This window comes from Aythya fuligula, chromosome 5, assembly GCF_009819795.1.
Source record: "Aythya fuligula isolate bAytFul2 chromosome 5, bAytFul2.pri, whole genome shotgun sequence".
Classification (NCBI taxonomy): Eukaryota; Metazoa; Chordata; class Aves; order Anseriformes; family Anatidae; genus Aythya; species Aythya fuligula.
This window is the reverse complement of record NC_045563.1, coordinates 26,767,075-26,784,963: the sequence shown is the minus strand read 5'-3', so window position 1 is coordinate 26,784,963 and position 17,889 is coordinate 26,767,075. Positions and strand designations below refer to the sequence as shown.

At 41.5% G+C, this 17,889-nt stretch overlaps 1 protein-coding gene across 3 annotated transcripts; it reads right to left on the bottom strand.

The window, feature by feature from the left end:
* Window positions 1–264: 264 nt before the first annotated feature.
* On the bottom strand, window positions 265–12,668 carry CIPC (CLOCK interacting pacemaker). Of its 3 annotated transcripts, none has more exons than XM_032188707.1 (4): window positions 12,630–12,668; window positions 9,497–9,671; window positions 8,398–8,567; window positions 265–4,639 (listed from the first exon to the last, which is right to left on the bottom strand). In XM_032188707.1, the coding sequence occupies exons 2-4, from the start codon at window positions 9,567–9,569 to the stop codon at window positions 3,758–3,760; spliced, it is 1,125 nt and encodes a 374-aa protein (XP_032044598.1). In that variant the 5' UTR covers window positions 9,570–9,671; window positions 12,630–12,668; the 3' UTR covers window positions 265–3,757. The 3 variants fall into 3 exon arrangements, with proteins under 3 accessions (XP_032044598.1, XP_032044599.1, XP_032044600.1); XM_032188708.1 differs by lacking the exon at window positions 12,630–12,668 and adding an exon at window positions 11,584–11,830; XM_032188709.1 differs by lacking the exon at window positions 12,630–12,668 and adding an exon at window positions 10,891–10,925.
* Between the last annotated feature and the right edge of the window lie 5,221 nt (window positions 12,669–17,889).

Sequence of the window (17,889 nt, the reverse complement as noted above, 5' to 3'; positions counted from 1 at the left end):
AAAATTCTTCCAGGTTTTTCATGACAGATCTATGGCAATGGTCACCCACTGCAATGTATTTTTAGTGTTCTGTACATCCCACTTTTACCCATGCTCCTCCTAGAAACCCTTTAATTCATACATACTGGTAAAGCTCACGTGATGCCCTTCGGAGAGGAACCATAGTATCACTTCTGTGATCTGCACTTTCTCACATGGGAAACGTGCTCCTGTGGAACTATGTAAAGCATGCTTTGGAATTAAGGACTTTGCAGTTCAACAGCATTAGGCTAACCCATAGACTTGTCAAGTATATACTTTATTTGATTCATATTTCACAGTCTGTTTCTATAAAGATTTAACAAAAAGGTCATGTTCTGTAACAGAGTTCTTAGGCTACTTTATTCAAAGCTGGCAATGGAGACTTAAAAGTACAGAAAATGTTTACATTCCAACTAGAGCAGTAGAACTTCAAAAATACATAGCAAAAGTAACCAAAAATACCAACATTTATTAAAACTTAATAGAAAAAACAGCAGTCTGTCTGAGCCATCAAGCTACCATGCATGCATGTCAGCAGCACCCGAAGCCCCAGCAGACCGTCTCGCTGACTTTTTTAGACTGGGACAGCTGTCTTCAGGCAAAGTTGTTAATGCAAAGCCTTACTCCTTCAAACACCACAAATCTGTAAGTTCAGTGCTTACAGGTTTCCAATCAGAGGCTAATGTTTCTGCTCATCTCTACTGGACCAATTCCATACCCTGTCCAGAATCAAGATCTATTCTGGTCCTAATACAGTCAACTAATTTTCTCAAAACAGCTCCAAGCTAACCTATTTTATTAAATTGCAGCCAAGAAAGGAAAGCTCTTACTGTTTAAAGCTTTACCAGGGCTTCCAAGAATAAAGGCAGCTATAAGAAACTGAATAGAAAGGTATTTCAGGATGGATTTATTATTAGGGGCCTTCAACAACCTTTTTTATAACTGAAAATCTTGATGAAACATTTATCTAGGGATATAGTTCCTTTCTATGGGGCCCCAGATTTAAATATAATAGTTCTAGAACAGATTTTTCTAGTTCAGCAAATACCATAAGTCTGGCCTGGTGGCTAGTAGATTTCTAACCAGCTGCTGGAATTTATTCACAGATTTACTGAGATAGATGCTAATATAAATTATGCCAGCTGAGATGCCCATCATCTATAAACACACACTTCAGCCCACCCTTGGTGCAGTGTGGACTGAGAGTTTTCTCAGCTATGGTCTCCCTAAGTCAAAGGGCATCACCCTGCAAGGCCAGTTTTTCCCTTCCTTTTACTCCATCAGAGCAGTGGAAATAGGATGGAGAAGAGACTCAATACTAAGAAAAATTTCTGTACTGTGAGGATGGTCAAACACTGGAACAGGCTTCCTAGGGAAGCCTGACTCCATCACTCTGTTTTGTAGAACAATCACTTCCTAAAAATATGTACATTCTGAACTTCCTGTTCCCCTCTGTAATTGATAGGTAGAATCTTATGAAAAATAGAAAAGATATCCTATGCACTTTCCCACACCTCAACTTTATGTTTATTACAGGTATCAGATGAATGGAACTACTCCCTCCTCTCCTTCTTCTAAGAAGCTCAGAAGAAACAGTCCTATCTTCTGAGATTCTTTTGTGCAAATGGCCCAAGGCACCGTCACATCTATGCCCCCAGATGTGGGGATATCACACTTAGTTCCAGAAGAGCTGGATGTGTTCTACATTATTACTCAGAATTACGCTGCCTTCAGTTTTGCTGGAGTTTGGATATTGCTGTGCTGAGAGTTATGAGACGTACTATTACACACAATCATTGCAGTTATATTTAGACAAAAAAAAAAAAAAAAACAAAAACATGATAGAACACAGCCTATGAGATTTTTCTCTTAATGAATTCCCATGTACTGCACTAGCGCCTTCAGCAGGTGGGCAGGATACCAGAAAAGGCATTGCTATGAGTTTGTTAGAGTTCAAGAAGGGCTCTAGGGTGAATCCTGCCACAAAATTTCTCTTTAAACCTATATGTAGTACAAGCTTGACTCACATTTCTCCTCTTCTTGAGGCGTGTACAGCATTTCTTTTCATCACTCTAAAAACGGGGAAACCCCTTAGAGGGGAAGCCCCTTACACTTTCTCTCATGCATGTATTTTAGGTAGACTACAAAAACATTCTTCACAGTCTTCTGCAATCTTGATTCTCGGAGGCATCTTCAGAAAATGAAGAGGTCTAATCAAAATTAGCATGAGATCTGCTCTACTTTCAAGTTCCTCTTCTAAAAATCTGAAGCAGCTGATACAAGTGATCAGAGCATCAAAATACCCAGTGACCTAGACAACATAATTTTTGAAAGCATTTTCAAGTGGAAATGAACACACCATAAACAATCCAGATTTCTTACCCTTCTTAGGAAAAGACATTCTTAGCTCTCTTACGCAGCCTGTCTCTGGGAAAAAAAAAAAACCCTCCACACTGGAGGGACTGACACAGTTAAGTGCCTAGAGAAGCTGAAATGAAATAAGCATCCATAGAACAGCTTTTGCAACGTGACTACTGTGAATGTCTACTAATAAGGCCTAACATCTTATGCACAGTGTAACTATATTTCAAGGCAAGCAGGCTAGGAATGATAAATTGATGTGGAAGCAAGTAGTTTTGGTGTTTGTTTTATTTCTTTAAGTTCAAACTCAAGTAGGTCAAGTTTTTAGGAAGATTATCCAAGCTGACACTTCTTTTGTAATAGATATATTCCTCTGACTTCTCTCACTAACAAAAGGGAGGGGAGATGGGAGGACTTATTACACCACAGGCCATCATGCTCTTTTTCCTTTCACCTCTTTTTTCATATCTGGCAATCTAATTTCACAGCAAAAGAAGAGTTGAGTCTTGTAAGTTAGATACACAGATAAAATGGTAAGCAACCAGTCTCCCTATGTTAAGCCTGGTGAATGAGTATCTTCCTTATACCATATTCAGAACAGCCTCTGCAGCCTGCCAAGAAAACCCAAAGCCACTTGCCTTGTGCACTTCTTAGCTATTAATGGGTAGTGCAAATAAACACAGCTTTAGAACAAACACTTCCAGTACAAGCCTTGCAATTTTTACTCATCTTCACAGACCAAAATTGAAAATACACTCATCCAAACAAGTCATTCCACTAACGTGCTAAGACACTCTTCACTTTGGTCAAAGACTGCAATGAACACAGAATGCTGCTGCAGCACAAGCAAATCTCCACTAGTTCAAATGTGTTACAACCCCAAAAGCAAGACTCTGCTACGAGGAAAAAAAAAGACAGTGACGGTCTAAACTTATGACCCCACAAACCTAAGCTTCCTCTCCTCACGCCAGCTCCCTTCATCTACTTGTAACTGCTGATGGCCCAATACTGGGGCCTGTTCTGCCGTTCCATTCTCAGAACTACCTGAAGATGGAAATAGGAACAGGAATGCTAGCAGAATACTGCAGCTGACTGCCTCCTCACAGCAAGAATGAGAACATGCCAGCAGAGCACATCCAAGCTTCTCAAGTCCAAGTAACTACAGAGTTAGCATGGAGTTCAAGGGCACGTTGAAACAGTAAGTACCCATCCTGTCAAGATCCCACGGTGCTGTTCCAGTCCCACAACCGGCACTGAAGACAAGTTGTTAATGGCATGCCACTTTGCAAGTCTTGGACTCGGAGAATGCTCAAGCAAAAGCCTGAGACAGGAAATAGGAGGCACAAAAATAACTTAACAGCTATGTACCTTTCTACTACATGTTTGGATAAGCGGAGTCTTCAAGGTTGCTATTAGTTTTCTCTGCTCCTGTTAGAGATGCTTCTAGCTCTGCCCATGACTGCGGAGCATTGTTCTTTATTGCCTCTATGAACAGTTGTGTTTGGTGCTTCAGCCTGTCCAGCTCAGCCTGAGTCACCTGGTTCTGATGAATGAGCTCCTTGGTTTTTAAAGTGATCTCCAGCAATCCTGACCTGCGTAGCACGACGAGCGTGTTCTGAAAACGTCTGCACTTGCTTTGCTGTTGCAACAGCAGCTCAGGGGTAGTGCAAGTCTCTTCTGGTATCAACGGGGGGCTCCACACTGCAGACTGCATTGGAGTCTGTGCTGCACTCTCATTCTCGTGAGGGGTGCACTTTGCTGCCTGCAGAGTTCCAAAAGGCAAAAGGGGAGCCAGACCTGGGAGTTTCTGAGCGTCAGCAGAAACACGGTGGAAACCAGAAAGAGCTGACACTTTCCCACTTGTCACTAAAGTTGAAGGATTTTGCTGATTAGAAGAATCCTGAGGGGTCTTAAAGCTAACTGGTAGGTGGGCAAAAGGACTAGTAGGCAAACCTGTGCTCCTCGATCCAGGAGAAGTCTCCATCTTGGGTGCTTCTGTGCAGAGTCGTTTATGGCAACTGGTTTCCTGACGATCCTCTAGATCAAAGGAGTGATCTCTTTTGCAAGGCTGCGGTGCTATTTTGGGATAAGAGTTCAGGATGGGCAGGTAGTTAGTGGAGTCATTTCTCTTTTTCCCAGCAGGGTGAGGGTTAATGGGAGGTGGGATTGATGGGTGAAGAAACACCAGCTGCGGCTGAGCTGGAATCACTTCAAAGGATGGCTGGACCGTCCAAGACTGGAGCTGGGAAGAACTGCCCTGAGAAGCATAAATGGGGAAAAACAGAATTCTTACAACAATGCTGTAGAAAAGGACCAAAAACCCTTCAGCGAAACAGATGGACTGTGCCATTTCTTCATAATACTTGATATATACTATTCACTCTAACACATTGTGAGCAGCCTTCCATCAAAATCATCCTTCTCTGCCAAAAGAACATAACACTAGAATAGAAGCTGTAATCCATAATCCATTTATTATGGAATAGCAAATATTTAAAAACAATTCCATCTGAATTTATACATTCCTATTTAGGAAAGTTATTTAGGAAAGCATTACAGTGCATGCCTTTATTGTAAAATGCTAGTGTAAAATTATTACTGACTTGAGGCTAAATAAGAAGCGTACAGAAAACTTGAAATATAATTAAGCATCGCAGTTACGAAATATTCTAAAATAGTCAAAGACTGCTCAGATATCTGAGGAATAATTTAGACACCCTCTTTGTCGAAATGCAGCAACTACAATCCTGTCATTTCTATTCTTATAGCAAGCTCTTGAAATGGTTATTTAACGTAGACGACAGCTGTTCAGTAAGTCTTCCAATCTTAAGTACAATACATGGTTTCAATAAATTTAAAACCATGAAGTTAGGGAAAAAATGCTGAATATCAATCAATTCAAGGAAAACTGTCTGTTGTAAGCCCCAAGCAGTTGAATTCCGCACCTCTGATGAAATGGTGCGCACTGAAGCCTTAAAACCATTATATTTCAGGAAAGATGTTCAAGTTTTTATTCCCTCCCACAAGTCATATTCTTCAGTGCAGGGAGGGAGAATACATCAATTTCACAAGATATTACTACATCTTCCTTCTCAAATCCACTACCAGGGATCCTTATGAGATCTCCTGGCCAGAAAGCATGCCTGCTTTTCTGTAAACACATCAAATGGTCTAGTAAGAGATGTTATTTCTGGGAAAAAACAAACAAACAAAAAACACCACCACCACCCACCTCATTTCCCATATATTTAAGTCATCACCATTACACGTACACGAATACAATATACTGTCAAGCTGCTCTTCCAATTCGTAAAGCTTACAACTCGGAATGTTGCTGGCAGGCCTGCCAAGGGCACAGTTTTTAGCTAGCACTAAGACATTCTATTATTTTTGGAACTGACTCATCTGAAATCCATCTCATCTACATCAGTCTCATAACGTTTAAACTGGCAAATGATAATGTGTTTTGCTGAAGTCCATTCCCCCCAGCAGAGGACTTTTAACTCATCAAAAGCAGGTACCATCCACTGATTTGGACACTAAAACTCAGAGATGAGATTTGATTACCTACTGTGACACAGAATCCTTTTCATTCAGTAGGTGAGATGTTTATGTAACAGGGGTACAGAACAACTACCTCTGAAAGTTAACATTATGTCCTTATTTCACAGAAGAAAGAACACATTCAAAAGCAAGGTATATGGAAATATGAGTGGTGAAGTGTATATAAAAGACCACAAGGAGTGGAGGCTGAGGGAACTGGGGTTGTTTAGTCTGGAGAAATCAGGAGAAACTTCTCAGAAAGAGCAGTCAGGCATTGGAATAGGTTGCCAGGGAGGTGGTGGAGTCACCGTCCCTGGGGTTTTTTAAGGAAAGGTTGGACCTGGTGCTTAGGGACATAGTTTAGTGGGTGTCGTTGTGGTAGGGGGATGGTTGGACCAGATGATCTTGGAGGTCTCTTCTGACCTCAATGACTCTATTATTCCACGATTCTAACACCAGGCAGAAGATGCAGCCTTAGGAAGCAAGGCTTTCAGGTCGGAAGTTGTAATTTACTGTACATTTGTACAACACCTAGCAGAGACCCAAATTCACTGAGGCCAAGAGAACTGTGGTAACTGTTCATCTTGCTCGTTTTTTTCTTAACTCTGCTATTCCCTTTCTTGTCCTTTCCACTTCTATAAAGTTCTGCTCTTGTTCTCCTACACAAAATCTAACTTGCATTAGAGGAGACATTTATTTTTTTACTAATTCTGCAGTTGTGGTTGTTTTTTTTTTTTAGGTTGTTTCTTTTAAATAAAGGCTAATGTCTTGCAAATATCAGCACCACTCATCTAGAAAGCTTTCCCGCTTATTAAGGACTTTGACCAGCCTTACAGAAGCCTTGCCACAGCAGCACTGTGTTTCAGGGAATTAAGCCCTGCCTGTTTTTTTGTAACGCTGTTAGCTGTTTACACTCTGAAACCAGTACAGCAGGTAAACATCACCACGCAGGATCAGAGTGGATCTAGACAGGAGAATGATTCTGACTGAAACTGGAACAAATAAACTGCAGTAACTGGGGATGCTGAGTTATTTTTTTGGTCCAGTGAGCCCAACTGAGCACTTTGTTGAAAAGACCATCTTAATAAGATAACCAGCATCGCTACCTGAGGTAACTAGGCCTAGTGGAAAGAACCAGAAAGATGCTTCATCATTCTCACCTCGACTTGTTGCTTTTGTTTACTGAAATAAGCATTTTCCAATTTAACGTGATTGTCCTTAGCCATACACAATTAGATTTGAACGTTACTATGCACTGCTCAAAAGAAACGGGTCTGTTAATTTTATCTACCTCCTCCTCCCCACTTTTCCCATTTGCTACACTACCAACTTTTATGTTATATGTATTATTTAGTTACTTTTCCTATCTATCTGTTTGTGACATGACCAAGATTTTAACATGAAACTACCACTACAATTACAGTTTAATTTTTGAGCCCCAGGCCAACAGCCTTTGGTGAAGCTTGCCTCTTTCGTACTACGTGAAAACTTCAGCGTTTAGACAGTCCTTTGTCTGTGCACCTAGGGACATGACTATGAACCAAAATTGTTTCTTGTCAAGATAAAGCACAATGCTCAGATCAGAATTAACTCCTCCACAAATGGATAATCTGCCAAATACCAACAGAAACCCATCTCTCTGCTAGCACTGACACAGCATCCAAGTTGAACAGGTTTTGCTTGTTTTCAGAACAGATTCCATAGAAAAAGAATCAGGATCTAAACTTTCCCCCCTTCTCACTGTATTCTCAGAAGTATTCTTCAGCCTTGTTTTTTATGATTAGAACTTTTCTTCTGCTAAGAAAACATGAGTAGAAGCAAGAAATCTAGTAGTATGGCAATACTTTGAACTTTAAGCTCTTGCACCTTCTGTTACAATGCAGAACTTTTCAATGTCTCACAGAACTGTTGGAGGAAAAACACATAATGTGATATTGGAAGGTATCAACAGAGAATATAATTGTTGCAGTGAGAGCCATCACACATAATTAAGAGAAACAACTGTTGAAGTAAACGTACCATGGCTAACTTTAGGTACAGGTTTAATTTGTTCATCTATGACGTTCTGGATTAGGGTTTCACATCACATATAAAGCACCTTTAGGACCTAAGAATTATCAAGCAAAAGCAATCATCCTACTGTACTGTCTAAATTGAATGAAAAAGAAAAATTCAAAAAGGAATTTTTTTTGTTCAGTCTTTGGTGCTATTTACATAACATTCATGAAGATCTGTTTTTTGCAGATTCATTTGAGACAGAGAGCAAATGTAGCAGAGCCTTTATATTCCACATTTTTCTCCTCTTAGTGATTTCAGCTGCACCTCAAAAGAACAGGCTGTCACTAACAAAACTTTTCAGGCTACTCTTTGCTTTCCAGGCTGTAATGACCTCCTTCAAATTTTTTTTTTTGAAAAGAGAACAGTTAAAAATTAAGATGTGCAATATTTTCCAATATATTACTTCTTCCTTACCTGCTTAACAAGAACATTTTTCATTACGACCATGGGAGAAAGCGCAGGAAAGGAGTTGCTTGTGGTCACCGGGCATGGCCAAGGCCCATCCTCTGCGTTCCAACACAACGTGTTCAGCACGTCCTCTGAGTCAGTCTGCTCCATCGCACTCAGGCACTCCGAACTTCCATCTGCCAGAGGTGGAATTCAGCTGTCAGTTGTTTCACATCCAGAATACTTGCTACCTCCCTTCTGTTCTACTGTTCTGCTTCCTTTCAACTGAGCCACAATGAATAATAAAGTTTAATTCTGGAATACCAATAAAATTAGAACTGTTGTGACAGCTGTTGAATGGCCTTTGTTAAAAGGCTTCATATTTCAGGACAGTTCTCATGCAAGTATTGTCTCCCCCCAAAAACTATTACTTTTTGCTCTTTTGTATTTAGTCTCCAAGGAACTACACGCTATTATGAAGACAGCTCCAAAGCTTGGTGCAGGAAAGAACTACAAGCTCCAGCACTGCCACAGCTGCAGTCTGTCCTGCAGTCATTTTGTGTCTTGACATCTATCTACAAATCCAGTAATGCAGGTCTCTCTCATTAAAGTTAAAGCATTACATCAAGCATTTTTAACATTTAAAGCCAATCTTTGCACAATTTTGTGGATTATTAAAACATAACACCATCTACATTTTACTGATGTTATAAGAGGCACTCTTATATTAAGCTCCACTGACAATCTAGTCAAATTGTAAGAGATATTAGATGGAATGATGCAATAGTTCACTGATCACTGGCAAAGAACAAAAATTAACCTTTCCATCCTACTTCTAGACTCTGAAGTCTAAGATTCTTCCATTCATTTCTTTATTAGGCACATTTTAAATTCCCATGCCACTGAAATTCACAGAATGAATATAAAGCTCCACTCCCAAATAGGATTGATGGTAGGATGATTTTTCAACCTGTCCCAGATACAAAGACCCTAACAGGTAACCAGACACACACTGTAAGAGGCTAGAATCAGATTTGTTTAACAACACCAACAAACACACACAAAAAAAAAAAAAAAAAAGAAAGAAAGAAAAGAGGAAAAAAAGTGATGTAGTCTTTTTCTAAACCTGAGTATCCAGAGTCCTTGTCAGATTCGGTTGCCGCCATGCTGAAGTGATGGTTCAAGCTCTTCATTGCCATCAGTTTGCCCGATAGTTTCTTGAGGGTCTCAGTACACGGCTATTTTGTCTCCATGCTTCCACAGTGCTGGAGGCACTTTTCAACACCTTGTCCATTGAGGAACTACAAAAACAGGTAAAACAAAATAGAGACTTCCTCTAAATCTAATGCAAATTCCAACACTATAAATCAACAAAGGCGGCTACCTATATCCTTAGAGAAATTTGCTTAACAAATGCCTCAAACCTTAGGTAACTGACCTGTAGAATTCAACAGAATTCCCAGCCTCACATTTGCTCTGTTCACCACACAGTTAGGTTAGCAAAGACCTCCCAGTAAAACCAGTTTATGCCCTGCAAAATACTCTCAACTATGCATGTTTAACAACACATTACAGAATAGAAAAGATAGGCAACAATTTTTTGCTTCAACAAACACGTTACTTAGTAGAACTTTTGGGACTCAGGTCTTCCCTCTGCCTCAGGCTGATATTTAAAGTTTCAAGAAACATCCCACAATCCAATCTTTCAGTCCCCTGCACCAACTGCAAGGGAACAATACCATAGTAGACATGGCTTTTGGGTCCTTTAGCACAGATTAAATGATGCCAAAAAACCTAAGGCATAGGAAGAAAGATATTCACTGTGGCAGAAATGCAGTACGGACTTTTTATTTTTTTAAACACATGATTGCTGCGAGCACCATCAGTTAATTGAAAGAATTTTAGAAGAACTACAGACATGGATGCAGTGGAAAGGGCAGAATGAGCCTGTGCCATTCATCTCCTTCCTTCAGCAGCTGAGCAAATCAAGCATAGAGTACAAGTCAGCCAGTTTTACTGAACTACCTGAAGTAGAGTTGTTTCATACTTAAAATTACTGAGTAAGTACACGGTAGGTTCATCTGGAAAGCACACTGCTGAAGTTATTTCTAACTCTGTTACGATTTCGGTCAGATAAGGCAATAATCCATTACTGTGCACATCAAGTTATGAAATAGGAATGCAATTTCTTGAACTGCCAAAAGTGCAATGCGCAATTCTAGACTGCTCTGAAGTTCAGCACCATGGGTAACCAAGATAAAATAGAAGATATCTTGTGTATGGTTGTTATCTGTAATTAAATCAAGACTCTCCGAGTGAAGTGGCATAGCTGTGCATCCCTTTTCACACTGCCAGTAAATTAAGTGGGGACTTCCAGAACAGAAGTACCTCGCATGAGTCAAAGAACCAGATGCAGATAGAAAACTAACACATTAAAGCCAATTCTTCACCCATAAAGGCAAAACAAGCTAAAAGCTGTTCAGAAACATTTTTCAAGAATTAAAGTTGTTCAGTCCGCACCTATCTTACAAGCAGCTACCCAAGGCACCAAATCCCCAACCAAGTCAGCTGTGCTGGGTGAAGCCCAGAGAACAAACAGTGCTGAACCTCCAAAGCTGTGGTTTTGTTATTACAGCCTGCTTCACTCTCAGAGTGAGGTAAGTCTTGTGATCAGAGAACATGCTGGGGATGAAGAAATCCATACTGCTGAAGGTGCAACACATACTATAACTGCAATCACTCCTGGTGGAGTCTCGGCCTTAGAAATGCCTCCTCACACCCTTTCAAAACAAGAACTCTGGAAGGCTGAAACTAAAATCAACAAAACCCAGAAAAACGTAGTTACGTTATGACCTTCTATAGCCCATAATCATCGCAGTGCTCAGCTGCTTTCTAAAGGTAGGCAGGCTTTATTAAGTCAAAAAGTTCCTGCTTCTCATAAAAGGAAGCTGAGACTGGCTAACAGAAAAGCAACAGGATGAAATGCAGAAATTGTCTAATAATATCTGTAGAAATTATGTTCCTATGAAGCAACCCTTTCAAGTTGTGCCTCATGTTAGAGCTGTGTGTTTAAAATCACAAATACAGGAACTCAGGAGACCACATCGTGGTCAGATCAGCAGCCCATTAACTGCAGTATCCAGTGATAGCTATGTCAAATGACGCTGCAGCAGATACATTCTGGAACAAACTATGCTGAAATGCAGATTTCACCTTAAATCCTGACACCTGGTTGTCAGAATTGTGCTTTAAGTTCTTGAACCTGGGCACCTCCAATGATGAACTCTGTACATTAGATAACTGTGCTGAGATGCTAGGGCGACCACCTACAAAACTACAAGCAAGACAGAAAAATGCTCAACAGAACAGAACTTCTTCAGTAGCCTTCTGCCTCATCTTTCTGTCTTCAGTCACACCTGCTGACCTGCTAACAGATAGAGGACAGACATAACTACATAAAAGCAACCCAGATACCATCCCTCCTCTGGGACCCTTAACAGAATCTTCTAATGAAGCCTTGTCAAGGGATTCTGATCAGGTAACCCAGTAAGAAAAGCATGTATTTTTACCATAGAGAAAAAATGCTGGCACTGCAAGGTAAATATCAGTATTTGTCTTAATCTGTACGAATTTTAACTGGATTAAAAGATATTAAGCATAAATCCTGCTCCACTGTCTCTTCCACTAACAGAACAGCTCAGCTGAGTGCTCGTGGCACAAACAAGTTTAAAGGGAAGATGAGAGTTAAGTCCTGGCCCACGCTTCTATTGCTTACCCCTCTCCAAAACAAAAACATTTCTCTTAAGGAAGCGATACGCATGGGTGTTAATCTCCAAAAATCAGCACTGGACACGGAACGAGGGCTAGGCGTGAGCTTAATGCGCACACCCCAGCTGCTGGCCTCACATCACAGGGTCACTGAGCACCCTGAGCGGGCAGGGACCGCAGGGCTCACTGCCCCAACCCCTGTGCCACACAGGAGCACCCACACATCGGGCCCTGCTCCTGGCGCTCAGGGACCTCTTGCCCGGCCCGCCCTGGGGCCTGTCCCAGCGCCCGACCCTTCCTCTAACACCCGGCCCTGCCCCGTCCCAGCTCCACACCGCTCCCTCAGCACCCGTCACGCAAGAGCCGGCGCATTTATTTCTCCTCCCTTCCTGAGAGCCTCCCCTGGGCCCTCCATCGCCACCAGCCCCTCAGAGCCCCTCAGGGCCCCCCCCCGAGCCCCGCGGCCGCCCCCGGGCCGCGCCGCCCCTCACCTGCCCGCGGGCCGCCTCAGCGCCGCCCGCTCCGCGCATGCGCGGCGCCGCCACCATGGCGCTCCCGCCGCCCCGCCGTGCGCCTGCGCAGCGCCGCTGCCTGCCCCCCGCTAATGGCGGGCGGTGTCATGGCGGTGCCGCCTGAGGGAAGAAGGCGGGAGAGCGCTCAGGGGTGCGGCTGTAGGGGCACAGACGGCCCTCGGGTCTGTCATGGGAAGGGCTAGCCCGATTTGAAAGTCTTGTGGGGAGCCGCCTCACCGTCAGGGAGGTGACAGGGAACTCCAGCTGGCTCTGTGCCTAGGGGGGCAGGCAGGTGAGCGGGGTCAGGAATTTGTGGTGCTGCTGGAGTTCCCAAGTGCTGTGTAAAAAGTTCAGGTCAACGCCCTCACAGGAGTCTAGGCTGCTCTAGAACCTGTCATACCTCAGGAGTGGGAAGATAACAAAAGATACGCGCTAACAGCCATGTACAAAGTGAGGGAGGCAGCATCAAAGGTCCAAAGGCTTTAAGCTTGTCATCTCCAAGAGGAAAAACAGTAAATGGAGGAGCTGTCACGAGCAAATGGGGAGTAAAGGACACCCTTATTCTTCTACACAATAGATAAATACAAGATAGTGAAAGGAGTGTTTGGATCTGCTTTCCATGAACTGCAGAAAAGCAAGGGCAAATAAATAGGTGGAAGTGGATCTTTTGGATCAATGAATACAGCAAGAATAGCTATTCTTGTTCTAAGAACTCCATAAACACTGCCAGCACCCAGAAGTCTGTCAGAATGTTTTGCGTTTGGAGATGAAAAGCAACTTCATGAGAGAAAACGTAAAAGGGGTGTGTAGAAGGGCTGAGCAGCGACAATGATGTCCCTGAATAGAATCAGAGAATCAGAATACCCCAAGTTGGAAGGGGCCCACAAGGATCATCGAGTCCAGCTCCTGGCACCATACAGGTATACTCAAAAATCCAGACCATATGACTGAGTGCACGGCCCAAATGCTACTTAAACTCTGACAGGCTTGGTGCCGTGACTACGTCCCTGGGGAGCCTGTTCCCGTGCGTGACAACCCTCTCGGTGAAGAACCTTCTCTTGACATTCAGCCTGAACCTCCCCTGTCACAGCTTTACACCATTCCTATAGGCCCCGTTGCTGGTCACTAAAGAGAATAGATCAGTGCCTGCCCCTCTGCTCCCCCTCGTGAAGAAGCTGTGGACCACGATGAGGTCTCCCCTCAGCCTCCTCTTCTCCAGGCTGAACAGGCCCAGTGCCCTCAGCCACTCCTTGTACATCTTCCCCTCTAGGCCCTTTACCATCTTAGTAGCCCTTCTCTGGACACTCTCCAGCAGTTTCACGTCCTTTTTGTACTGTGGTGCCTAGAACTTCATGCAGTACTCGAGGTGAGGCCGCACCAGAGCAGAGCAAGACAATCACCTCCCTCAACTGACTAGTAGTTCTGTGCTTGATGCACCCCACGGTACGGTTGGCCCTCCTGGCTGCCAGGGCACACTGGTGGAATAAGCAGGTAGAAGTGGATCTTCTGGATCAATGAATACAGCATTCTTGTTCTAAGAACTCCATAAACACTGCCAGCACCCAGAAGTCTGTCAGAATGTTTTGCATTTGGAGATGAAATGCAGTTTCATGAGAGAAAACAGAAAAGGGATGTGTAGAAGGGCTGAACAACAACAATGATTTCCCCGAATAGCAATATATGAAAGAAATACTTTGATTGTTACAATGGTCTTGTTAAAAAAAAAAAAAAAAAGCATGCTTCTTTCAAAGATCAACATGATCTAATAATTACTGATTGGAAAAGAAAAGGACCTTTAATCTCAGCACAGTCTCGCAAATAACGTGTCACATACAAATCAAACAAAAATGGCTGGGACAATGTGAAATGACATTGCCATTTTGAAAAAGTGACAGAATGGGTTCTAGTCCTACTAATTCAAAGTGCTGTGAGAGAATGGTAGTTACACATACTTCTAGAATGCATTTTTAAGTATTTAAATACCAGAGCTGGCTCTGAGTACATCTGAACAGGACTGTGAGATGTATGATATCTAGGCTGCGGATTTGGATCCCTTACAGTTTTGGATGTTTGGGTTCTGAGGAAAAGCATGTTAAGAATGCTGTTGCATCATGGTGTTTGCTCAGGCATGGTCCTGATTGCCGTATCCCCAGAAACAACCCTCACTGATGTCCACAGAGACCAGATTTCTCAGAATATGGAGTGCCCATGGGTGCTCACTGAAAACAGCTCATCGGAGAGCAACCTGTATATGGGAAAGACAATTCACTTCAGGTGAATTCGCCCGTCACTTCAGGTGACTGAGAACAGACCTGGACTGTGTGAAATCAGGCCTTCATCCAAGAGACAACAGGTAGGAGAACTGAACTACAGTCTTCTTCATAGATAATTTTTCTCAAGATAGTCAAGGTAAACTACTGTTTTAAATAAATCTTATCATCTGAATTCTCCCTGAATTCAGTTGAGTCAAACCTTAGATTTATATTGAGTGCTATCGCCTGAATTCTTCCTGCTCTAAAACATGACCTTTTTGTGGTTTTAATAATATATGTCATTTTTCCTTTCTTTCATTTCATTCTTCATTGGTACAAAGTCCCATTTACTGTGTGCTTTCAGAGCTCACTGTCAGTGACAACAGGATGTTTTCCTTTTTTCATATGCTGCACTGTGGTTTGTTTGTTTATCCTAAAGGTGAGCATTTTGGCAAATGAATGTTAACTTTTCATTCACTTCCTTGTTTATTTTGGTAATGCAACAGGAAAAGGGTGAAAAGAACGTGGGTAAAGTATGAGCGCATGTTTACTCAGTTTAGGTGTTTCAACATTTTAGTTTTTTAAAAGAGGTGTTAAATCTCTTCTTCCAGGAAAAGATGTAGAAATAATCTTTGATGACTTAAGAGGGACAAAAGCGAGTATTTATCCAATGAAGCAGTTAAATAATAGGTCTTAAGTGTTAACTGAATAATTAAAGATGATGATGCATGGACTTCATATACATGCTTATAGAACAAAGAATCTTTTGTCCTAACTCAGCAGCAGAAATAAATGTTTGGCACACTGTGGAAGTAAAGCATAATCAGGTCAGAAGAACACGGTTTCAAAATACATTGTCTGAGATGGAGAGGTTAGGTGTTTGAAAACAGCAAGTACTCAGTCTGTTTTCTTTATACCTTCGCTGATTTCTTTTGCTGTCACTAACAAAATACATTTCAGTAGATATTGCATTGAATTAACCTGCAAATAAATAGCTTTATACATCTCACTTTGTTGAACCAAAGTCCAACTTCTGTATTTGATACAGATATCTTGGTTCCTTTTATTATTCATTTCTTCCATTTTAATACATTAATAGGAGAATATTGTTCAAATGATGCCTTTAAGATTTTGTCAGTCTTAACCAAAGAATGAATAGATACATATACAAGGATTTGCTTCACATTTCAGCAGAGGGGCGCTAGATCTCAAACATGTTTCCTTTCACATAGTGTTAGCTGGGTTGCTGTACATTAAAGCAATATTTAACTTCCAAATCTGTTTAAAAAGACACTCCACATACAAATGTGTTTTTTGTTGTTGTTGTTGTTGTTTTAATAATTAATATCTTATTTAACAAGTATTAAAGCATGAAAGAGATATTTTGTGATCACCTATGCTGACCTAAAGTTTTCACAGGTAATAGAGTTTCACCCAGCTTTTATTTAACAAGATTTTTCTCTAGAGAAGTATTTTAGCACTGACTTGTTTTTCTTCTACATTTCAAGCTTACCTAGCAATGCTTCCTTTTCAAAGTACACATCTTTCAGATTATGGTATCTATCTGCAACTACATCTTTACCATAAATGTCTCCAAATTAAGGAAAAGCAGAGTAGAAGCTATTTAACAACAATGGATGAATAGCAAAGATGGCACACCACATGTAAAACAAGCATCTTCAATGCTTTTGACTCTCTTCTTTGTTGCATTATGTTGGAGGACAACGAAGATAGCTTTAATACCACCTTTGGCACTCCTAAACTCTTTGTTAACTCAGTTTTGAGTTAACTTGAAAGTTATTTGGGTTTGGGTTTAAGTGTTGGTGGTAGCTTTGGGTTGTTTGTGTGTGTGTGTAACAAATGTTGACTCTGTTAAGGTCATCTTTACTGGCTGTTTAATACGCAGTGTAATTTGTCCAAATGTCTTCGTTTTTCTAGTTTCATCTTAATTTTGTGAACCTGAGAATGGGGATAAGTACCTTTGAACTCTCTCTGGCTTTCAGCATTCTTGCATTATTTCTAATAACCACTGGGTGTCGCGTGGCTCTTTGGATTGCTTAGCTGGAGAAGGTCAAACTCGGTCCAATCAAGGACTGTGGACATTTTTTTTTTCGGAATGAAAAGGGCTTTATTTAATTTACATAAAATAACAATAAATACTCCTAAATCTTCCTTTAAAACAACATTATTTATATAGCAAGGACAGCAAGTACAACAGCCTAATTCTCTACAGGGTTTTGATTTATTCCCAATGCCATTTTCCCGGAATGACACATAGATTGGTGGAAAAAAACTAAGATGTCAGTAGGTAATTAAAGATAGTCTGATAGCACAAATGCATAATGTAGCAGAATTAAGGCTGCACTGGCAATCTCAAATCTGTAATTTCCTAATTGATGAGAAGAGCACAGAACTGTATTTGAGAATATTATTGTGATAAGGATTTTGGCCTGTTACTTCCTATCATTTTTAAAAGCAAAATGAAAAGGCAAGAATTCATTACTTTATGTGCAAGGCTAACAAATGTACCTCATGCAGAAGAGAATTTGGACTTTGACCCTTCAGTACAGACGTCTGCTACTAAGGATTAAAGGAATAGCCATGTTAGTTGCACATAGAAGGATTAAGTTTTCTACAAACTAGTCTGTAAAGAGATCATATGATGCAGTGATGTTGATGCAGCTGCATGCTGTGCCTCATAACACAGATAGCACAAAGCCCAGGGTATGGACAGGACGTAGGCTTCCCCAAAAGCTTGGGTGCCATTCGTGACTCACTTTCCCTGTAGGTTTGTTACTGTAGATGGCTGAATTCATCTCTGGGTCCTCTTACAGTGCTTGGGGCTTTGCTTGTTAATATGACAGTGAAACATGCAGAATTACTAGAGCCATATGTAGATCTGGCTTCTGATTCCCAGGGTAAAGTATGGTCCCCTGTGATGTAGAGGATCCCCTGGGATATAGAGGGATCCATTTTACCTTTGGCTT